Below are 26,333 nucleotides of genomic sequence, written 5' to 3' on the forward strand. Positions count from 1 at the left end.
GACTGTCAATGGCGCTTTACTGCGAATTTTCATTGTATGGGCACAAACATTATTCTGGGGTGTTCTTCCTCTCTTTGGCTTATGTAGGTATGTTCCTGAAGGCAACATGACCGCCTGCGGTACTGATTACCTCTCTGAAGATATTTATAGTCAAGTATACCTGTATCTTTATGCCGCAGATTGCTACATCCTTCCTCTATTCTTGATTATCTTTTGCTATACATTCATCATGAAAGCTGTTTTCAACCATGAAAAACAAATGCGGGAACAAGCTAAAAAAATGGGTGTAAAGTCCCTGAGAAATGACCCAGAAGCTAAAAAGACTTCAAGCGAATGCCGTCTTGCTAAGGTTGCCCTAACGACTGTGTCCCTATGGTTTATTGCCTGGACTCCTTACTTTGTCATCAATATGGCAGGTCTTCTATACAAGCCTATGGTCACTCCTCTGTTTTCCATTTGGGGTTCAGTCTTTGCTAAGGCCAATGCAGTGTACAACCCTATTGTTTATGCTATCAGTCATCCCAAATACAGAGCCGCTATGGAAAAGAAGATTCCATGCCTCTCATGCACTACTGAAAGAGATGATGATGCCAGCAACGCCTCTGATGCCACGACAGTTGCATCTACCAATGAAAAGGAATAGAAATCTCCAGGAAATGAGCCATTAAGAAGCATTGAACTGCTTTATATATGATATGACGACGAAAAACAACTCATTGTCCCATTTCCGAAGCCAATACGATTGCAACGATCGATTTAGATATCCAGATTTTATTGTTTTTCTTTTCATGAATACCTTAATAAATCCTTTGCATTAAGAAAGAATCAAAACATCTGTTTAATTTTCCCTAACTGACTTATGATGTACACTCAAACTTGAGAGTAAAATATTTTATATAATAAGAATACAAGCTGACTCATATACTAATTTACTCGGAAAAAAAGTATAATGAAAACCGTAGAAATATTATGTCATTTGTTCAGACTATTCCAGTTATTCTTATGTATATTATGCTAATTGTCTACCTGTATACAATAATCGACTTTTCTCTTTAATATTCGGAAAGATTTTCAAAAGAGATTGAAACTACAACCACAATATATATATATATATATATATATATATATATATATATATATATATATATATATATATATATACATACATATATATATATATATATATATATATATATATATATATATATATATATATATATATATACTGTGAATATGAATATATATTTAAACAGAACCTTGCATCATACAATGTAAGGACCCTGTCTAGGGAAGAAGACCTTGCTGTGTTACTAAGAAATTGATTAGAATAAATTTGCATATAATATAATTTGGGAAATTAGAAGATCTGAGGCATCCTATATAGATTTAAAAAAAGGGCCATATATTTAGCTTTAAAGAATATGAAATGAACAAAGATATATTGGATTTTCTTGATATAAAATATCTTGCAGGAAAAGGAAATCTTTTATATTAGTTATCGAATAGCAGGATTGAATATCAAACTAGATCAGAAGTATTATCTGAGGATCATTCCAACCTATGCACCAACAACATCCCGTATAGAGGAAAAAATGAAAACCTTTTATGAAGATCTGGAGAAATCTTTGAAACAACATGTCTCAATTTAAAGTTGGTTAATAGAAGAGAGGAGAATTTGCAGTAGGCACAAGATATAACAGATGAGACATCCTTGTAGAATTTCCTGAAAGAAACAATCTAAAGATCATGAACACCTTTTTTTTTTATGAAAGAAGCAACATAAAAAAAATTTACATGTAGAAACCCAAATGGAGAAATAGAAAAGAAAGATTTTATTTTCAGTGAAAAATTTAATCTTTTTAAAGATTTTACAGTGTTACACGAGTTAAAATTAAGCTGCACAAAATTAAGATAAGTAATATTCTATTCGTCTAAATATAAGGAAAGAAAAAGAAAAAACTTATTTCAGAAAAGAAAATAAACACTATTGTAGGAAGAAAAAATCAGATGATTTTAGTTAAGTAATATAAAATAGGCTCTCCCAAATACATGATTCAATAGAAGAAAGTGAAGACGAAATTGGCATTGATTTAAAAAAATGTATTGGGATCAGCGGAAGAGATAGATGAAAAAGTTCCCCCCCCCCAAAAAAAAAAAGAGATCAAGGAAAACTATTAAGAAACACCAAAAACTTAATAAAGAAAACATTGGTAATGGGGTTAAAGTCCAAGAGAGGTGAAATAGAATTATCAGAACTATCAAAAACGACGTTCTGACTCAAATACCAAGACTTTCGTAAACACAGTCAGATCAAAGTTACGGAAACACCAGGGAAAGTAAAAAGCATCATAGTAATGGAAAGAAGACTTGGAACAGGGTGCCTACAGTTATTTGCTTTAAATGATGATGGAGGGGTAAAGATTGCAGAGGATTTTTATACAATGTTATAAATTAATGATATGAGAAATAATTTCGCCAATAAAAATGATGAAATGACTGAGTAAAGAAAGCATTTGAAGTTATGAAAAGAGGCAAAGCAGTAGAATATGGTCTAATAATTGATTTAGTAATAGATGGTGGAGGTTTATTCAGTGAATCTGTATACTCTACAGCTCTGAAAAGCAATAAACCATATTCAGAAGACCTGAAAAAATAATATCCAAGAAGTTTACTCTAAGTAATATATAAAATATTCAAAGATCATATTAGGATAAATAGAATGACATCTAGAATTTAGTGAATCAAGAAAGCCGGCACGCTTTCGAAGTAGGTATTCAACAACTGAACATATCCATGTAATTAGCCAGGTAATGAAAAAATCTACAAAGTATGACAAACCGCTACAGGGAGACCCCATCTCTCTTGAATTATTCAGTGTGCCAAGAAGTAGTTTTTAAGACTTTAGATGGGAAATATATAGTAATTAACATTAGGGGGGTATATCTTAACAACATAAGATTTGCAGATGACATTGTTCTGTTTGGTGAATCAAAATGTGATAGATTTGAAAAGAGAAAGCAAAAATATTGGTCTGGATAATAATATGAATAAAACTAAACTAATGTTCAATGAAAATGTATGGAGACAACAAGTAAGGGTTAAGGACAGACAGACAGGGAGTGTTTCCTTGGGACATGGGACTGAAACTAAAAGAAGGCTAAGGATGGGATGGAAAGTTTTTGGCAAGCAAAATGAGATTATGAAAAGTAAAATGCCACTTTCTCTAAAAATAAAATTTTCAATCAGATAGTCCTACTAGCATTAATATATGTACCAGTAACTTGTAGTCTTCCTAATGCCTTAGAACTTAAGCTAGTTACAACTCAAAGAGCAATAGGAAATAACACCTGTAAACATGATATGAGAGCAAAATAAAGTAAAGAATATTCTAACAACATGTAAGAAAATAGGTATGGTCATGGGCGGGATATATTAAAAGGACAGATAATAGGGACACAGAATAGCAGAATGGGTCACTAGGGATTGCAAATAAAGCAGTAGAAGGAAGAAAAGACGAAGGACTGACGAACTAAACAAAATTGTTAATACAGAATGTCAACGAAAGACCATAAACAGACAGGAGTGAAAGTTCATGTCTGAGGACTTTGTCCTGCAGTGGACTGGTAATGTCTGATGATGATGATATAAGCTTTATATGCTTTATATATGTATATATATATATATATATATATATATATATATATATATATATATATATATATATATGTATATATATACATATATATATTTATATATATATATATATATATATATATATATATATATATATATATATATATATATATATATATATGTGTGTGTGTGTGTGTGTATATTACGGCTGAAGAATTACATACACTCCCGAGCTCCAGGACTCACCTGCTTATATTACATAAGTCTGTTACACTAGAAAAAAATAGTACCTGAGCTCTGAGAATATTACATAACTCAGAGACTGCAATATATAAAAACAATGAATATCAAAAGGTCTCTTAAGTGACACTCAAAACAAAGCTGGGTGATTACTTAGTATTAACTATTAAAAAATAAATTCTTACTTCATTTCTTAGTCCTGGATTATGAGCAAAGCACTGTTAGGAAATATTGGTGATCAAAATAAAACACCCTTTACAACAATAAATATATTCCATGAAAAGTTACAACACTGCTCACCAACCCTCGTATCTTTATAAAAAAGAATAAATCTAATTCGAGAATTTGCATGCATTTTCTAACCACTTGGAAACAAAAATTATGAATCACTGGTGTTCAAATCCTGTGTTGGTCATACAGTATACCTAAACGAGTTACATAAGACTTCGTAACAAAATAGGTGAAACAAAAAGTCAATTTTTAAAAATAATGTAAAATTACATATGATGAAATGGATGAAAATACAATTAAATGAAGGACGAAAGTCTTATGTAATTCACATACATTACTTAAACCTACATGGATAGAACTCACCTTACGAGCTGGCTATACATCTCGTGAATACACAACTGAAATACATGAATAAAATATTTACTCTTTTACAAGAGCAGCTTCGTAAGAATATATATCATACACAACAGGAAATGCAGCCCTTTCAGGTCCGCTGCAGGACAAAGACCTCAGACATGTCCTTGTTATTGTCGGGTTTGGCCATTTCATCACCATGCTGTCCAATGCTGATTTCTGATTGTGGGAGACTTTTGTCTGATTGCTCACAGTAAACCAACCTAGTATTGGTGGTCCTAACTAGTACAGTTTAGTTGATTATAACAATACACAAACTCTCACCTCTTTAAGGTTGAGGAAAGAAGTGGAGTCATACCAAACCAGTACAACTGAGGTATATGAAGTTCTTCGAACCCGCGCCATGCATTTACGGTCTGCTCCTAAATATCCTGAAAACAGGAACCACTGAACATATCTCCCAGAAAGACTTAGTGACTTAGTGAAAGTGTGTGTAACTCACCATCAGAGGCTAAACAGTTTCTTTTTGCAAGAGTCCAACCAGGCGAATTGAAATATTGGTTGACTTGTACACTCAAGATATGGAGCATGGTGATAGTCGTAGTTCTCAAGTTCCACCAAAACCTATTTTGTTTCCATGTCTAGTGAAGGCCTTGACTGGGATCACTGAAGTTATTCAGATGCTGAACAGGCTAGGCCATGGTGTGGCATACATGATGATTGAGGAAATGAAACTGAATTGTGACTGAGGTAACTCTCTGCAGCCAATGGGATTGTTGCTGTTCCAGAGCGTATTCATCCTCAAGAGTTCATGACAGTCGTATGGGACAACATTAACAGAATGGAGATGACAATGACTTGAGAAGGAACTTCACATAGAGTAAACAGCATTGCAGTACAATGTAGAGTCTTTGGACCATGGTCAGTGAAAGAACAAGAACCTGGCATTCCCCTATCCAAGCAACAAAGCCTAAATGTGGAAAACATCCCATTGCCCTTTTACATATCTGGGGAGAGGATGGGTCCACATAGCTTGAAGACGGTCGAAGCTGACCATTCAGATGTCATCAAAACCGCCCTGCACAAGGACCTTATGTGGTTCCTTGTTTGTCAAGTTGCCTTGTGAATCGGAGACTTTCACATTGTATGAAATTTCCTGTCAACTATTAGCAAATGTTTCCAGGATGGTGGCATAGAAGCATTCTCTTTGAAGCAGGGGTCAGTGCTGAAGGTTCCATTACCAGTGTACTGAAGTTGAGACAGTATAACAGAGGTGTCAGATGCCATAAACACAGTATATTTGAGAGGTTCTACTGCAGTTAGCATGGTGGGAGTTCCTGCTTTGGATAGAAGAAAACCACCCAGAACTCAAAACAGCTGTGCAAATTGGACTAGAAGTGATATGTGATCTCCATAATGACATATGTAATTAAACCTATGAAGAATCTGTGTAGAATGAGCAGGTTCTGAATCTGCTACATCACTTTTCATCTTTTCTGGATAAGTTTAGACACAACAACAGTCCAATATCCGAATAATGGATGACCTATATCGATATGGTAGTTGTGCTTCTGTATCTCATCTGAGCTTCCAGGGAAGAAAACTGGCATTTACACATGGCATGTATTCCCTGTTGTTTTTGCATATGATAAAATAAACTACACACGTTTTCTTCCGTATCACCATACTGAAATATCTCAGCTACCAGAGAGTCATCCCAGCATTCATCATGCATTTAAAAAGGGTAAATTTTCTGTTCAGATAGGTTCACAGAATACCTGTGAATCAGGCAATTAAAAAAAAACGATCAACAAAGACTTCAAAACCCTAGGAAGAGCTTGTCGCTTTAGTTTGAATACTGGCGCTGTGATACGATGCTATCTCATAACAGAATACTGAAGCAGTTACATCAATCTTTTGAGAGATATGTTTCTCATTAACCTGTCACATCTAGAATATGCCTAGTTGCAGTAGTTTTGGACTTCTAAGGACGAGAGAGAGAGCTGTTTCTGGGACTGTAAACCTGACTGATGGTTTAATGATCGGGTTTAAAAAGTCGAAAGACCTGATAAACATCAGCAATGCTACTGTTGCTCCTGAATCTTATGCCAAAGATTTAGTGTTAGCAAAAGTATATGGTAAATAGGCATACTTGTTATTTAAACCAGTCCGTCTGGAACTTGATGTACCAGGGCTTAAATTTCATTACTTCATTCCAAAGATGAAGCTGGGAACTTTCATAAACAGGACGAAAACTATGCTACTCAAATAGAAGACAATGAAAGAAATAATTTTCTGAGCAACACCTAACTTTTTTGGAAACATGCTATTGATTGCTCAGGGACAGAAACTTAAAATGCAAGAGGTTCTTCAGTACACACTGGGACCAGTTCCTTGATTTATGACCATTGCAGTTGGTATACCAAGGAAGACTAGCAAATCAGTGCATCCCAATGTATTGGAAAAAATGCATTACCTGCAAAAGTGATACCACGAAATTCTGCCTGTATGATAGATGGAATGACCCTTGTACACAAGACAAAGTGTGGCCTTGTAAGTGTTGTGGCTAAGACATAAGAAATGCGGGAGACGAGGATAACTAGAGAGTTTAATCTGTTTCTTTTCAACAGTTTTTAATAAAACAAAGAAAATCTTCAAAAATAATACTGAGCATGTTTACTTGAACAGTTACTTTAGTAATGCAATTTCACTGGAATTGTTTAGTCACAATACATCAAGTTGAAAAAAAATAATTAAATCTTCCAAGTGCTCATTCTGAATACACAGAACGATACAAAGTTATTCTATCCACTAAAGGTCTAACAACTGTGAGGAATACAGAAGGGGATCATTAAAGATGGTATCAGGATAAGACTACATTCTAATTACTACAAAATTTGATAAGGCCAGGATCGGCCTATTCTGGCTAAACTTGCGTCTTCGTTTGGATCTTCTTAAGCTTGACCTGGGGTGTGTGGCACCCAGGGGATCCGTCTCTGTTGGGTCACGTGGCTGCTGATGTATAACAGCCACAGTTGCTATGTTTGCCAATGTGTCCTCTCTGCTGCAGGCCTTGTGGGAAAGAGATTTGACTCAGCAATATGACAGATCATCAAAAAATGGAGCCAACTGGATACAGCTCTTGGCTAATGTTGATTTAGTAACTGAGAATCGAGATTACAAGGTAACATCTTTGTGCATGCAGTAGTCTCGTTATCATTTGTTTCATTACCCAAATACTTTGACTTACACAAATATTTCCTGTCTTATGATATCTTTCATATTCCCAGAAGTGATGAATGAAGCTTTTTGGTCAACAAACACTAATGTATTGATACACACTTGAAAATATCCGTCAAGGATGTTGAACGAGAAGGGAGGTAAACCACAACTGGAGTTATTCAGTTGAAAAATATCACATGCAAACGGAGTGTTGTGTAATGGACCAAATTTTGCACAAACAATTAAAACAAGAAAGTTCTATACAGTTCCTTGAGCATGAGTGGAGTATGGTTCAAATTGTCTCAAGCATAGAGATCAAATCTTGTCCAAGTACTCTGCTCCATAGAAGAAGAAGCAGACGCACATCTTATCCTACATGCAGCTCAGGCAATAGCATAAGAATACAAATCCCTCATTTTTGTGGCAGACAACACTGGTGTACTTGTGCTCTCGCTTACCTCAGGAAGTGACATAAAGGCAGCAATGTACATCACAGGCGGTACCCAAGCTAAGATGGAATACACTGATGTCAAAAAAAATGTCAGCCTTCCGACTATAATGCATCACTATATATTCATGCATTTACTGGATGTGACAGTGTCGGTGCATTAGCTGGTCGTGGAAAATTTTTGCACTGAATATATTTAAAAGGGATGTTGATGCACAAGGCATTTTCAAACAAATAGGAAGAGGATGACTGTATCTGAGGAACTATAAGCTAAATTAGAAGCATTTACCTCGTAAATGTATGCTGCAAAAACAAATATACAGTGTGAATAATCTTTGCTATCCCCTCTTTGATGCAAAAAAGGCTCAGATCGATCTCCACCAGCTTCCACTCTATTCAAGTGCTCTTTAGAAGCACACATTGAGAGACAACTACCAAGCTGCAAATTGAAAAGTCTTGAAACTCTCCTAACCATCCACTCACCACATAATCATGGATGGAATCTTAACTCTGGATAAAGCAACAAGGAAGAGTTGCCGATCGACTGGTCAGATGGAACACCGGCACCAAAAGCAGTTATGTTGCTTATCTCATGTAACTGCTTTAGGTCATGCCGACTTTTGAAGTGTACTTGCGTGGCCAACAATCTAAAGTGTTCTAGATTATGCTGATTGAAAACCTGCGACAATGAGCTACCCCATGATGATGAAGAGCCACTAATTATGGATATAGATGTAAACGGCGATGATTAGTTGTACTTTGAATGAATATTAGCCCTAAAAATAAACAGTTTGAATCTACTATTTCAGTTGGTTTCCAGAATGCAATGTTAACATAATATTAACTTCAAGATTTATAATTTTCATATAACTCTGCTGATGTTGCTTTTGGCAATGATGATGGTGATGGAAATGATGATGAGAGTGAGGATTATGATGATGTATTTGTTGGTCATGTAGTATATATTTATACTAGTGTATATGTTGATTATGATATGAAGTACAATATGATTATGATGATGTCAATGATGATGAAGATGATGATCTCGATGATTGCAGTGTTGATGATGATGATCTCAATGGCGTAGATGAAACTGGTAATAATGAAAATTGTGGTGTTGATAAGGAGCTTGTTCCCTCAAACAAAATAAAGTTATGCATCTCGTGTATGCTTGATTTCAGATATATACCACTTTATGTTATTTGCATTATTTTCCTTAATTTTGGTTCAATATGAATACCGGATGTACCAAAGGAAAGCATAAATACTGTTCTTTCTGATAAAATATAGCTGATAAACGTTATAGAAGCAAATAACAATAAAAAACAATTATAGTTATAAATTTTAGGGGATTTATCAGGTGTAATTTGATCTTTTCAGGGTGCCCTCCCTGAAAGCACTGTAACTCTTCTTATTTTCAATGGATTTTTGCCCTATATCTTGTTTGGTATTTCAGAGATACCACAGTGGAAGGTGAGTACCTTCCAATTACAGGAAGTGGAGACTTTTGATAAAGTTAGGTTTTTTTTTTTTTTTTATTTAACACATTTGGAGCAGCGGTCGCCAACCAGTGATCCATGACGAAAATTTTGGTAGTCTGCAGAAAAATTTGGATATTATTTCAATTTTCGTTTTCTCAATCCTTTTCAGGAAACCCTGATACAAATTTCACAGAAGACAAAGAATCCAGTGTAGCAAATTTAGCATTTTAGGCAGATTTAACATTAAAAATTCGAATCCGGCTTTCACCAGAAAAAAACAGAATTAATTAACTAACAAGTAATATTAATTAGAATAAATTAAACATCATAAATGAATTTTTCTTGATGTAGTGTAGGCCTAAATAAAACGGAACATACTCTATCTGTTTCATAACCGTATCGAATACAGTTACCTACCTTCCCTGCTTCAGCAGTAGTCGTGCAACAGTTTCATGTGAAACTTGTCAAACATGATGGGTAACTGCTGCTCAAATTACCAATTCTTCCTTTATGTTTTCGTTTTCAGATTCAAATAAAATAGAATATAATAGACCCATAATTAGTAAGGAAAAGCAAGCTGACATTTTGTATTGTTTTAGTAAAACCAAAGATAGAATAACTATTGATAACATTAATACTTCAATTAACTGTGACCTAATCAATGAATCAGAGCATCCACAGTCCTTGTCAAGCACCTTTAGAAAAAACATTTGAAATGGAGTTGAAAAGAAATGATGAAACTTGGATTTATTCAAGATCCTGTTATTGTGTGTTCTGAAAGTCCTTTGCAATCAAAACACTCAGACTAATGAAACCGCATAATATTTTCAAAGAATGCATTAAAATATGCAAAACAAAGTAGGTGCTTTAAAAGAATGGTTGCTGAAGACATCATTATTGAAGGATTCTTGTGTGATAGCACTTCATTCATCAGCACTTACAGCCATTGACATATTTTTGGGTTGTTGTGACACAAAGGAAGAAGATCCCAGGGATGGCAATTTGCGGATGATATTTTCGTTTCTAGCAACCATTAAAAATAACATTAAACATTTATGCGTGAATGAAAAAGAAATACTCATCGAACTATTATAGTTTAAAAAATCTAAATTCCAGTCATCCTTATCAAGACCTCATTTTTTGGCTCTCCATAAAATGTGAAAACTCTTTATTCAGTGAAAGCCAAGGAATTTTTATCAAATTTTAACAACATATTTGTGTGAAAAGATATTCATATATGTCACAGCAATTAAGACTCGCTACCGATCTCGGAATGACATAAAATTTTGCACTAACATAATTGAAGCTTACTTCAAATAAGAATTTGTAAATATCTCACTAAAATTGTGTAATAAACTTGAAATTTACATTTTTTTTAATAATTAATCTTGAACTTTATATGAAATACTTGCATTTAATATTAATACATCAAGAGTTCTCTGTTTGTTATTACCTTCGCCAACTTCTTTGCGGCGAAGGTTATATTTTGATAGGTGTACGTTTGTATGTCTGTGTTCGTGGTTGTGATTTGCATAATTCGAAAACTATTTGACCGAATCTCATAAAATGTTGTGGGATGATTGCCATGATCGAAGGACATTTTGATGATATTTAGGGAGTGATTGAGTCCAAAGTCAAGGTCGATGTCACGAAATGGTAAAAAACGAATCACGAAGCTCAAAAACTTTTTGACCTAATCTCATAAAATTTGGTGGAAAGACTGGTCATGATCCAAGGACAATTCACGTAGATTTTGGAGTGATTGGGTTCAAAGGTCATGGTGAAAGTCTCGAAAAGGTAAAAAATGTCTTTTTACTACATCGTGGTCAATTTTTATCAGATTTTCGTAAAACTAGTGCCAAAATGTGCAGATCTCAATTGCCTATCTTGTGATATACAACATGATATAGTGATGCCATTACCCTTGTTTGTGTATTTATTTGTTTGTATGTCTGTCTGTGTGTTTGTGCTTCGCATAACTCAAAAACTATTTAACTGAATATCATGAAATTTGGTGTAATGCTTGGTCATGATCTAAGGACAATTCGATTATATTTAGGGAGTGATTGGGTTAAAAGATAATGCAAAGGTAACAAAAAGGTGAAAAACATCTTTTTGCCATATCGTGGCCAACTTTTATCTGATTTGCATGAAACTAGTGGCAAATATGCTCAGTTCAATTGCCTATCTTATGATTGTTTTAGGATCAAATACCCACATCATCATCAGGGTTTTTCGTGACAAAAGTTGCGGTGGTGAAGGTATGGGGTCTACCGAGTGCCCGTTCTAGTTATATAAGTATATTTACCTTCTTTCTTTAAAAACTCTTGCTGGTGTTCCGCCAAATTTAGAATTATGCATTTAGGGATCCATGAAGTTTGGAAGGTTGGCGACCGCTGATTTGGAGAATTTGACAGGGTGTGTATTCGATGATGATTTTGAGCATGAAATCTACTGATTCTAAAATGCTACCACGTATGAATAAAATCCTGAATAACGGGGCTTTTATACGCTACCAATGACCCTTGGTCACCCAATTGACTGCAATGGACCTCTGTACCTGACGGTGTTAATGTTTGGTTCGGAAACGTAGGCTTGAAAAAAACAGAAATGAGAATGATGAGGTTGTTTATGGGAATATCACTGATTGATAATTTGAAAAATGATGAAATAAGAAGAATGGCAGGAATAGTTAGGATCACGAAGATGACAAGAGTATCACGACTGAGATGGTGTGGGCATGTTTTGAGAATGGACTATGAGAAGGAGTGAGGAAGGCTTTGTAGGAACCTGTTAGGGCGGTGTTGTGGTTGGGGATCGAGTGAGAGGCAAAGAATTATGCTGAGATCACATATTCATGTATCTTGCTCCTGTTTGCTCCCGTAAGCCAAAATTGCCTCTTTTTTGCTCTGTCGAGGAGAGTAGGCCTATAGGCCGTATGAGGTAGACGTACGTCTGCCGGGAACCATTGCAACGCCCGTCTTTTGTAAGTACGTTTGTATTTATGTTCAACATACGCATGTTCCTGTTAGCAGCCGGTTTGACTTGTGAATAGGTACGTCAATATACGGTCGAACATTGGGGCCAACCCGTCATACCAACACAGTTAAACATACAGCATGTGACGTTTTTAGTTGTAATAGTAATAGAAACTAATTCTAATTTCCTTTTTAGATAAATATTTGGGTTCAATCCACAAGCTAAAAGGGTTATTCCAAACAATTTTGGCTAAATAATTTTCTGTTGTATATTTCTTTAATTTTTAGATATAACTAAAGCAATTTCTTCTTAAACTTCATGTTATACGGCAAAGAATAAAGAATAAAACTCTCTCTCTCTCTCTCTCTCTCTCTCTCTCTCTCTCTCTCTCTCTCTCTCTCTCTCTCTCTCTCTCTCTCTCAGTAGTAAAATTAACCTTGGAGAAAAATAACCTAGATATAATCTTTCTATACTGGCAAAGACTTTATTCTTTCTGATTATCTGTCAAAGAACTTAATCTCTTCCCACCAGCGTGTCAAACCATTAAATGCTTATAGTGAGGTGGAGGAAAAGGGTTGAACTACTGGATAATAATCAGTCTACTGTATACTGTTAATGGCTTTAAGGTTTTCTGTTTATTTTGTCAAAGAATTGAAGAATTTCGTAGGATCTTTTGATGACCGCCTTGATGGGCATTAGAGCCAATCTGAATGAAATAATATCTTTTAATTTAATAGGAGACGACGACTATTGACAAAAGGCCGATATTTGGCCCAACCTTCGTTTTAATTTGAACGAACTCTTGTGTATTGACTATTTCCGGAAATATACTCGAGATATTCATTTCATAAGTTTTTTATTGTTGCTTGCATTATTTATTATATTTTCCTTTAATTATTTGTATTTTTTTTTTATTCTGGCATTTCAAGTATCATTACCTCTAAAATGACATTGACTAGTTTTTGTAATATATTTGACATGTTTAATTTCGTGTGGTGTTATTATTACTTTCATAGTGTATGTGATTTAATGATACATACAGTAGCACAAACAACAGTGGCAGAAGAGAATTCGTTATGGGAAAATACACAGCATTGTGACGAAAGTATACAACATACAAAAATAGATGCATATTACTGAACTAGTTAATTAAATAATCTTGCGGACCTTGGTCCGAAGTTTTCAATATTTTCCGCTCTGATGTCGATCAGAAATGTTGGAGCCCCTAGGCTTATAGCGTCGTGCTTTTCCAACTAGGGTTGTAGCTTAACAAGTAATAATAATAATAATAATAATATTAATAATAATAATAATAATAATAATAATAATAATAATAAAAGGAAAGAAGATATACAGCATATGCATGTGAGAGTGTTTGTGTTCATGAATATTTGGACGGTCTTTTATACATTTATTCATCTGCAATTTTTTTCCGAAATACGATTGTTATTTTCTCATGTATTAGGGAGCAACTTAGGAAAGTGTTGGCATATTTCCGTGTATTCCTTGAGCTTCTTTGCTAATTTTCCGGTTAAGGGTGAAGTGATCTGCGGAGTATATAAGGTGCTTGGTCGCTGAGGAAGCCACTCACAGCCCTGGCAGCATCTCGAACAGACAAGTGATCTGTCGTTCGTGCAACTGCTACGTGTTCTACCGATTCATCGTATCTCTTCATCAAGGTAAGGAGAGAGCGTGAAATGGAGTATAGGGTAAAAAGAGGCTAAAATTTGTTAAGTTCTTCAGTCTATCTTTTACCTCTATTTCTCCACCTTTTTAACATAATTCTGCTTTGTTCAACATATTTCATAATAAAAAAAACACTATTCAGTGTTTATATATATACATATATATAGACGTATATATATATAATATATATATATATATATATATATATATATATATATATATGTATAACATTTATATATTTATATTTAACATAAATATATATATATTATACATACATATATATATATATATATATATATATATATATATATATACATTGTTATTTTTTCTGTTTCCAAGCAATTCCTTTCAAATTTATCTTTGCTTATCTATTGTGCAATGTATAACATCAATGTTTCAGTGCTTTGGTTGTTCAATATAAAAAAAGGTGATTTATCTTTAGAACCCTAAACTTGAGGCTTTGAATTCAATTGATAATCCACGTAAGACTTCCATGGCGTACACAGAGGCGCTGCATTCTCAGAAGTATTTCCTCATAACTTTGATGATCCTTAGAATTACTCGTACATAAAATCTTAGATTATTTTCCTGATAGCCAAATGATTTTCAAGTTTACAAGCAAGTCATGGAGTAATGAAATGTACATATCTTTTTGCTTACTTTCTTACAATCATTGACCGCTGTAGTCCAAGCATGATTCTAATATTCGATGTTCATCGGTCATTGTAATTTTGAAATAGTTGACTATTTTAAAGGGTTGTGGTAACTCATTGGGAACGTTCCTGTTGGGCCATGTATTGGACGACAGTTTGAGACCCGCTTGAGTGTGGTAGTTTCTTGTGTGTGCAGCATCACAATCTTTTTGAGTAAGGTGTGGGGGTATTGTGATCGGGTTGGGTGACCCGACTGGTCTACCTCCTGAGTCTTCAACAGCCATTGCCTGGCCCTCCTGGTCTTAGGTTGATGAAGAGGGTTTTATGTGTTGATCATTATATGTATACACTGTATGCCCAGTCTCTAGGACATTGTCCTGTCCCTTGCCCATCTCATTCATGCTCAACCTTTAAACCATTAAAAAGCGAAAATACTTTCTTAAGAGTCCCATATTGTTCATACTGAACTCCCAAGTATTGTTAATTTTATTTTGGTTGTGCGCTTTTCATCTTCAGAGTAGTCGTAGCTAAAAATATTCAATCTTCACTTATATAAATTGTGATCAGGAAAGAGCCAAATATATTTTGAATTTTTATTTTCTTGCAAATAGAAAGCTATTACTGCCTAATATATCTGAAAGGAATGTTTTCTTGTGAAAGGGTTAAAATCTTGAAGCTCGTCTGCTACAATAGTGTCGCGAAGAAGTCTCAGAATCTGTATCAAAATGAAAAATTGTATTTTCTTCCATTTATTACTGGTTGTACAAATTTGAAATATTCACAAGTAGAAAGAAAAGCCTTGAATTGCCATCTTTGATGACTTTTGAGACTGCTCGATTGATTACACCTGAGTTTGGAACATTTTACGTTAGGGTAAACGTCTTTTACTGGGGGGTGGGGCGGTGATGCTGACCACAAGGCAGTAAATTGATGTACAACATTATTTAAACGTAGATACAGCAGTTAGATATCATTATCTAAACCAACTTATAGACATATTGTCTTACATTCCACACATTTTTCTTTTTGGATAATGAATATATTTAATTACAAACTATGGTCATCCGAAAATGTTATATGCAACGCCTAATATGTAATTTTTACATATCCAAATTTGAAAATTATCTTTGACTCTTTCTCATTCTTTTTTTTTTTTTGCTAATACTAATTTTTATCAAATTTCATCCTGCTTTTTTTTCTGTTTTATTGCAGATGGGATACTGGGAGGATCCTACTAACATGGCCAGTAGCGGTATGCCCTCAACAAACCCCTACGGGAACTACACCGTAGTTGACACGGTGCCCCATGACCTCCTTTATATGGTTGATACCCACTGGTACCAGTTTCCTCCTATGAACCCTCTTTGGTATAATCTGATCGCATTTTGGATGGTCGTCATGGGCTCCCTTGCCATTGGTGGTAACTTCGTTGTCATCTGGGTCTTCATGTGCACCAAGTCTCTCCGATCTCCTGCTAATATGTACGTCGTGAATTTGGCTCTATCCGACTTTGGAATGATGTTTTGCATGTGCCCACCAATTCTAGTCAACTGCTATTACCAGACGTGGGCTTTCAGCGATGTCGCCTGCCACATATATGGAATGTTGGGTTCTGTCTTCGGAACTGCATCTATTTGGTCGATGGTCTTTATCACTTTGGATCGTTACAATGTCATCGTCAAGGGTCTTTCAGGACAGCCCTTGACTGTCAATGGCGCTTTACTACGAATTTTCATTGTATGGGCACAAACATTATTCTGGGGTGTTCTTCCTCTCTTTGGCTTATGTAGGTATGTTCCTGAAGGCAACATGACCGCCTGCGGTACTGATTACCTCTCTGAAGATATTTATAGTCAAGTATACTTGTATCTTTATGCCGCAGATTGCTACATCCTTCCTCTATTCTTGATTATCTTTTGCTATACATTCATCATGAAAGCTGTTTTCAACCATGAAAAACAAATGCGGGAACAAGCTAAAAAAATGGGTGTAAAGTCCCTGAGAAATGACCCAGAAGCTAAAAAGACTTCAAGCGAATGCCGTCTTGCTAAGGTTGCCCTAACGACTGTGTCCCTATGGTTTATTGCGTGGACTCCTTACTTTGTCATCAATATGGCAGGTCTTCTATACAAGCCTATGGTCACTCCTCTGTTTTCCATTTGGGGTTCAGTCTTTGCTAAGGCCAATGCAGTGTACAACCCTATTGTTTATGCTATCAGTCATCCCAAATACAGAGCCGCTATGGAAAAGAAGATTCCATGCCTTTCATGCACTACTGAAAGAGATGAAGATGCCAGCAACGCCTCTGATGCCACGACAGTTGCATCTACCAATGAGAAGGAATAGAAATCTCCAGGAAATGAGCCATTAAGAAGCATTGAACTGCTTTATATATGATATGACGACGAAAAACAACTCATAGTCCCATTTCCGAAGCCAAAACGATTGCAACGATCGATTTAGATATCCAGATTTTATTGTTTTTCTTTTCATGAATACCTTAATAAATCCTTTGCATTAAGAAAGAATCAAAACATCTGTTTAATTTTCCTTATCTGACTTTTGATGTTTACTCAAACTTGAGAGTAAAATATTTCATATAATAAGAATACAAGATGACTCATATACTAATTTTCTCGGAAAAAAGCATAATGAAAATCGTAGAAATATTATGTCATTTGTTCAGACTATTCCAGTTATTCTTATGTATATTATGCTAATTGTCTACCTGTATACAATAATCGACTTTTCTCTTTAATATTTGGAAAGATTTTTAAAAGAGATTGAAACTACAACCACAATATATATATATATATATATATATATATATATATTTATATATATATATATATATACATATATATATATATATATATACATACATACATATATATATATATATATATATATATATATATATATATATATATATACTGTGCATATGAATATGTATTTAAACAGAACCTTGCATCAACAATGTAAGGACCCTGTCTAGGGAAGAAGACCTTGCTGTGTTACTAAGAAATTGAATAGAATAAATTTGCATATAATATAATTTGGTGAAATTAGAAGATCTGAGGCATCGTATATAGATTTAAAAAAAGGGCCATATATTTAGCTTTAAAGAATATGAAATGAACAAAGATATATTGGATTTTCTTGATATAAAATATCTTGCAGGAAAAGGAAATCTTTTATATTAGTTATCGAATAGCAGGATTGAATATCAAACTAGATCAGAAGTATTATTTGAGGATCATTCCAACCTATGCACCAACAACATCCCGTATAGAGGAAAAAATGAAAACCTTTTATGAAGACCTGGAGAAATCTTTGAAACAACATGTCGCAATTTAAAGTTGGTTAATAGAAGAGAGGAGAATTTGCAGTAGGCACAAGAAATGACAGATGAGACATCCTTGTAGAATTTCCTGAAAGAAACAATCTAAAGATCATGAACACCTTTTTTTTTTTTTTTATGAAAGAAGCAACATAAAAAAATTTACATGTAGAAACCCAAATGGAGAAATAGAAATGAAATAGATTTTATTTTCAGTGAAAAATTTAATCTTTTTAAAGATTTTACAGTGTTACACGAGTTAAAATTAAGCAGCACAAAATTAAGATAAGTAATATTCTATTCGTTTAAATCTAAGGAAAGAAAAAGAAAGAACTTATTTCAGAAAAGAAAATAAACACTATTGTAGGAAGAAAAAAATCTGATGATTTTAGTTAAATAATATTAAATAGGCTCTCCCTGATACATGATTCAATAGAAGAAAGTGAAGACGAAATTGGCATTGATTTAAAAAAATGTATTGGGATCAGCGGAAGAGATAGATGAAAAAGTCCCCCCCCCCCCAAAAAAAAGAGAGATCAAGGAAAACTATTAAGAAACACCAAAAACTTAATAAAGAAAACATTGGTAATGGGGTTAAAGTCCAAGAGAGGTGAAATAGAATTATCAGAACTATTAAAAACGACGTTCTGACTCAAATACCAAGACTTTCGTAAACACAGTCAGATCAAAGTTACGGAAACACCAGGGAAAGGAAAAAGCATCATAGTAATGGAAAGAAGACTTGGAAAAGGGTGCCTACAGTTATTTGCTTTAAATGATGATGGAGGGGTAAAGATTGCAGAGGATTTTTATACAATGTTATAAATTAATGATATGAGAAATAATTTCGCCAATAAAAATGATGAATGTATATACTTCGGACAAACAGGGAGTGTTTCCTTGGGACATGGGACTGAAACTAAAAGAAGGCTAAGGATGGGATGGAAAGTTTTTGGCAAACAAAATGAGATTATGAAAAGTAAAATGCCACTTTCTCTAAAAATAAAATTTTCAATCAGATAGTCCTACTAGCATTAATATATGTACCAGTAACTTGTAGTCTTCCTAATGCCTTAGAACTTAAGCTAGTTACAACTCAAAGAGCAATAGGAAATAACACCTGTAAACATGATATGAGAGCAAAATAAAGTAAAGAATATTCTAACAACATGTAAGAAAATAGGTATGGTCATGGGCAGGATATATTAAAAGGACAGATAATAGGGACACAGAATAGCAGAAGGGGTCACTAGGGATTGCAAATAAAGCAGTAGAAGGAAGAAAAGACGAAGGACTGACGAACTAAACAAAATTGTTAATACAGAATGTCAACGAAAGACCATAAACAGACGGGAGTGAAAGTTCATGTCTGAGGACTTTGTCCTGCAGTGGACTGGTAATGTCTGATGATGATGATATAAGCTTTATAGCTTTATATATATATATATATATATATATATATATATATATGTATATATATATATACATATATATATTTATATATATATGTATATATATATATATATATATATATATATATATATATATATATATATATATATATATATATATATGTGTGTGTGTATATTACGGCTGAAGAATTACATACACTCCCGAGCTCCAGGACTCACCTGCTTATATTACATAAGTCTGTTACACTAGAAAAAAATAGTACCTGAGCTCTGAGAATATTACATAACTCAGAGACTGCAATATATAAAAACAATGAATATCAAAAGGTCTCTTAAGTAACACTCAAAACAAAGCTGGGTGATTACTTAGTATTAACTATTAAAAAATAAATTCTTACTTCATTTCTTAGTCCTGGATTATGAGCAAAGCACTGTTAGGAAATATTGGTGATCGAAATAAAACACCCTTTACAACAATAAATATATTCCATGAAAAGTTACAACACTGCTCACCAACCCTCGTATCTTTATAAAAAAGAATAAATCTAATTCGAGAATTTGCATGCATTTTCTAACCACTTGGAAACAAAAATTATGAATCCCTGGTGTTCATAAGACTTCGTAACAAAATAGGTGAAACAAAAAGTCAATTTTTAAAAATAATGTAAAATTACATTTGATGAAATGGATGAAAATACCATTAAATGAAGGACCAAAGTCTTATGTAATTCACATACATTACTTAAACCTACATGGATAGAACTCACCTTACGAGCTGGCTATACATCTCGTGAATACACAACTGAAATACATGAATAAAATATTTACTCTTATACAAGAGCAGCTTCGTAAGAATATATATCATACACAACAGGAAATGCAGCCCTTTCAGGTCCGCTGCAGGACAAAGACCTCAGACATGTCCTTGTTATTGTCGGGTTTGGCCATTTCATCACCATGCTGTCCAATGCTGATTTCTGAATGTGGGAGACTTTTGTCTGATTGCTCACAGCAAACCAACCTAGTATTGGTGGTCCTAACTAGTACAGTTTAGTTGATTATAACAATACACAAACTCTCACCTCTTTAAGGTTGAGGAAAGAAGTGGAGTCATACCAAACCAGTACAACTGAGGTATATGAAGTTCTTCGAACCCGCGCCATGCATTTACGGTCTGCTCCTAAATATCCTGAAAACAGGAACCACTGAACATATCTCCCAGAAAGACTTAGTGACTTAGTGAAAGTGTGTGTAACTCACCATCAGAGGCTAAACAGTTTCTTTTTGCAAGAGTCCAACCAGGCGAATTGAAATATTGGTTGACTTGTACACTCAAGATATGGAGCATGGTGATAGTCGTAGTTCTCAAGTTCCACCAAAACCTATTTTGTTTCCATGTCTAGTGAAGGCCTTGACTGGGATCACTGAAGTTATTCAGATGCTGAACAGGCTAGGCCATGGTGTGGCATACATGATGATTGAGGAAATGAAACTGAATTGTGACTGAGGTAACTCTCTGCAGCCAATGGGATTGTTGCTGTTCCAGAGCGTATTCATCCTCAAGAGTTCATGACAGTCGTATGGGACAACATTAACAGAATGGAGAAGACAATGACTTGAGAAGGAACTTCACATAGAGTAAACAGCATTGCAGTACAATGTAGAGTCTTTGGACCATGGTCAGTGAAAGAACAAGAACCTGGCATTCCCTATCCAAGCAACAAAGCCTAAATGTGGAAAACATCCCATTGCCCTTTTACATATCTGGGGAGAGGATGGGTCCACATAGCTTGAAGACGGTCGAAGCTGACCATTCAGATGTTATCAAAACCGCCCTGCACAAGGACCTTATGTGGTTCCTTGTTTGTCAAGTTGCCTTGTGAATCGGAGCCTTTCACATTGTATGAAATTTCCTGTCAACTATTAGCAAATGTTTCCAGGATGGTGGCATAGAAGCATTCTCTTTGAAGCAGGGGTCAGTGCTTTAGGTTCCATTACCAGTGTACTGAAGTTGAGACAGTATAACAGAGGTGTCAGATGCCATAAATACAGTATATTTGAGAGGTTCTACTGCAGTTAGCATGGTGGGAGTTCCTGCTTTGGATAGAAGAAAACCACCCAGAACTCAAAACAGCTGTGCAAATTGGACTAGAAGTGATATGTGATCTCCATGATGACATATGTAATTAAACCTATGAAGAATCTGTGTAGAATGAGCAGGTTCTGAATCTGCTACATCACTTCTCATCTTTTCTGGATAAGTTTAGACACAACAACAGTCCAATATCCGAATAATGGATGACCTATATCGATATGGTAGTTGTGCTTCTGTATCTCATCTGAGCTTCCAGGGAAGAAAACTGGCATTTACACATGGCATGTATGCCCTGTTGTTTTTTGCATATGATAAAATAAACTACACACGTTTTCTTCCGTATCACCATACTGAAATATCTCAGCTACCAGAGAGTCATCCCAGCATTCATCATGCATTTAAAAAGGGTAAATTTTCTGTTCAGATAGGTTCACAGAATACCTGTGAATCAGGCAATTAAAGAAACGATCAACAAAGACATCAAAACCCTAGGAAGAGCTTGTCGCTTTAGTTTGAATACTGGCGCTGTGACACGATGCTATCTCATAACAGAATACTGAAGCAGTTACATCAATCTTTTGAGAGATATGTTTCTCATTAACCTGTCACATCTAGAATATGCCTAGTTGCAGCAGTTTTGGACTTCTAAGGACGAGAGAGAGAGCTGTTTCTGGGACTGTAAACCTGACTGATGGTTTAATGATCGGGTTTAAAAAGTCGAAAGACCTGATAAACATCAGCAATGCTACTGTTGCTCCTGAATCTTTTGCCAAAGATTTAGTGTTAGCAAAAGTACATGGTAATTAGGCATACTTGTTATTTAAACCAGTCCGTCTGGAACTTGATGTACCAGGGCTTAAATTTAATTACTTCATTCCAAAGATGAAGCTGGGAACTTTCATAAACAGGAAGAAAACTATGCTACTCAAATAGAAGACAATGAAAGAAATAATTTTCTGAGCACCACGTAACTTTTTTGGAAACCTGCTATTGATTGCTCAGGGACAGAAACTTTAAATGCAAGAGGTTCTTCATTACACACTGGGACCAGTTCCTTGATTTATGACCATTGCAGTTGGTATACCAAGGAAGACTAGCAAATCAGTGCATCCCAATGTATTGGAAAAAATGCATTACCTGCAAAAGTGATACCACGAAATTCTGCCTGTATGATAGATGGAATGACCCTTGTACACAAGACAAAGTGTGAACATGAAATATTTGGTAACATTGCATCTCTGTAATGTGGCCTTGTAAGTGTTGTGGCTAAGACATAAGAAATGCGGGAGACGAGGATAACTAGAGAGTTTAATCTGTTTCTTTTCAACAGTTTTTAATAAAACAAAGAAAATCTTCAAAAATAATACTGAGCATGTTTACTTGAACAGTTACTTTAGTAATGCAATTTCACTGGAATTGTTTAGTCACAATACATCAAGTTGAAAAAAAATAATTAAATCTTCCAAGTGCTCATTCTGAATACATAGAACGATACAAAGTTATTCTATCCACTAAAGGTCTAACAATGGTGAGGAATACAGAAGGGGATCATTAAAGATGGTATCAAGATAAGACTACATTCTAATTACTACAAAATTCGATAAGGCCAGGATCGGCCTATTCTGGCTAAACTTGCGTCTTCGTTTGAATCTTCTTAAGCTTGACCTGGGGTATGTGGCACCCAGGGGATCCGTCTCATTTGGGTCACGTGGCTGCTGATGTATAACAGCCACAGTTGCTATGTTTGCCAATGTGTCCTCTCTGCTGCAGGCCTTGTGGGAAAGAGATTTGACTCAGCAATATGACAGATCATCAAAAAATGGAGCCAACTGGATACAGCTCTTGGCTAATGTTGATTTAGTAACTGAGAATCGAGATTACAAGGTAACATCTTTGTGCATGCAGTAGTCTCGTTATCATTTGTTTCATTACCCAAATACTTTGACTTACACAAATATTTCCTGTCTTATGATATCTTTCATATTCCCAGAAGTGATGAATGAAGCTTTTTGGTCAACAAACACTAATGTATTGATACACACTTGAAAATATCCGTCAAGGATGTTGAACGAGAAGGGAGGTAAACCACAACTGGAGTTATTCAGTTGAAAAATATCACATGCAAACGGAGTGTTGTGTAATGGACCAAATTTTGCACAAACAATTAAAACAAGAAAGTTCTATACAGTTCCTTGAGCCGAGTGGAGTATGGTTCAAATTGTCGCAAGAATAGAGATCAAATCTTGTCCAAGTACTCTGCTCCATAGAAGAAGAAGCAGACGCACATCTTATCCTACATGCAGCTCAGGCAATAGCATAAGAATACAAATCCCTCATTTTTTTGGCAGACAACACTGGTGTACTTGTGCTCTCGCTTACCTCAGGTAGTGACATAAAGGCAGCAATGTACATCACAGGCGGTACCCAAGCTAAGATGGAATACACTGATGTCAAAAAAAATGTCAGCCTTCCGACTATAATGCATCACTATATATTCATGCATTTACTGGATGTGACAGTGTCGGTGCATTAGCTGGTCGTGGAAAATTTTTGCACTGAATATATTTAAAAGGGATGTTGATGCACAAGGCATTTTCAAACAAATAGGAAGAGGATGACTGTATCTGAGGAACTATAAGCTAAATTAGAAGCATTTACCTCGTAAATGTATGCTGCAAAAACAAATATACAGTGTGAATAATCTTTGCTATCCCCTCTTTGATGCAAAAAAGGCTCAGATCGATCTCCACCAGCTTCCACTCTATTCAAGTGCCCTTTAGAAGCACACATTGAGAGACAACTACCAAGCTGCAAATTGAGAAGTCTTGAAACTCTCCTAACCATCCACTCACCACATAATCATGGATGGAATCTTAACTCTGGATAAAGCAACAAGGAAGAGTTGCCGATCGACTGGTCAGATGGAACACCGGCACCAAAAGCAGTTATGTTGCTTATCTCATGTAACTGCTTTAGGTCATGCCGACTTTTGAAGTGTACTTGCGTGGCCAACAATCTAAAGTGTTCTAAATTATGCTCATTGAAAACCTGCGACAATGAGCTACCCCATGATGATGAAGAGCCACTAATTATGGATATAGATGTGAACGGCGATGATGAGTTGTACTTTGAATGAATATTAGCCCTAAAAATAAACAGTTTGAATCTACTATTTCAGTTGGTTTCCAGAATGCAATGTTAACATAATATTAACTTCAAGATTTATAATTTTCATATAACTCTGCTGATGTTGCTTTTGGCAATGATGATGGTGATGGAAAGGATGATGAGAGTGAGGATTATGATGATGTATTTGTTGGTCATGTAGTATATATTTATACTAGTGTATATGTTGATTATGATATGAAGTACAATATGATTATGATGATGTCAATGATGATGAAGATGATGATCTCGATGATTGCAGTGTTGATGATGATGATCTCAATGGCGTAGATGAAACTGGTAATAATGAAAATTGTGGTGTTGATAAGGAGCTTGTTCCCTCAAACAAAATAAAGTTATGCATCTCATGTATGCTTGATTTCATATATATACCACTTTATGTTATTTGCATTATTTTCCTTAATTTTGGTCCAATATGAATACCGGATGTACCAAAGGAAAGCTGAAATACTGTTCTTTCTGATATAATATAGCTGATAAGCGTTATAGAAGCATATAACAATCAAAAACAATTATAGTTATAAATTTTAGGGGATTTATCAGGTGTAATTTAATCTTTTCAGGGTGCCCTCCCTGAAAGCACTGTAACTCTTCTTATTTTCAATGGATTTTTACCCTATATCTTGTTTGGTATTTCAGAGATACCACAGTGGAAGGTGAGTACCTTCCAATTACAGGAAGTGGAGACTTTTGATAAAGTTAGGTTTTTTTTTTTTTATTTAACACATTTGGAGCAGCGGTCGCCAACCAGTGATCCATGACGAAAATTTTGGTAGTCTGCAGAAAAATTTGGATATTATTTCAATTTTCGTTTTCTCAATCCTTTTCAGGAAACCCTGATACAAATTTCACAGAAGACAGAGAATCCAGTGTTGCAAATTTAGTATTTTAGGCAGATTTAACATTAAAAATTTGAATCCGGCTTTCACCAGAAAAAAACAGAATTAATCAACTAACAAGTAATATTAATTAGAATAAATTAAACATCATAAATGAATTTTTCCTGATGTAGTGTAGGCCTAAATAAAACGGAACATACTCTATCTGTTTCATAACCGTATCGAATACAGTTACCTACCTTCCCTGTTTCAGCAGTAGCCGTGCAACAGTTTCATGTGAAACTTGTCAAACACGATGGGTAACTGCTGCTCAAATTACCAATTCTTCCTTTATGTTTTGGCTCTCAGATTCAAATAAAATAGAATATAATAGACCCATAATTAGTAAGGAAAAGCAAGCTGACATTTTGTATTGCTTTAGTAAAACCAAAGATAGAATAACTATTGATAATATTAATACTTCAATAAACCGTGACCTAATCAATGAATGAGAGCATCCCCAGTCCTTGTCAAGCACCTTTAGAAAAAACATTT

The 26,333-nt window shown here is 34.9% G+C and overlaps 2 protein-coding genes across 2 annotated transcripts; both read left to right on the forward strand.

Moving 5' to 3' along the window:
• Position 1: 1 nt before the first annotated feature.
• On the forward strand, positions 2–821 carry LOC137633842 (rhodopsin-like; the record flags this gene model as incomplete). The annotated part of the gene is made up of 1 exon (XM_068366086.1): positions 2–821. A coding segment is annotated over one exon (642 nt), but the record flags the coding sequence as incomplete, so codon positions are not given.
• A 13,321-nt stretch (positions 822–14,142) lies between these two features.
• On the forward strand, positions 14,143–17,461 carry LOC137638453 (rhodopsin-like). Its single transcript, XM_068370524.1, has 2 exons — positions 14,143–14,267; positions 16,140–17,461. The coding sequence occupies exon 2, from the start codon at positions 16,140–16,142 to the stop codon at positions 17,271–17,273; it is 1,134 nt and encodes a 377-aa protein (XP_068226625.1). The 5' UTR covers positions 14,143–14,267; the 3' UTR covers positions 17,274–17,461.
• Positions 17,462–26,333: the final 8,872 nt, after the last annotated feature.

This window comes from Palaemon carinicauda, chromosome 3 (genome assembly GCF_036898095.1).
Source record: "Palaemon carinicauda isolate YSFRI2023 chromosome 3, ASM3689809v2, whole genome shotgun sequence".
NCBI lineage: Eukaryota > Metazoa > Arthropoda > Malacostraca > Decapoda > Palaemonidae > Palaemon > Palaemon carinicauda.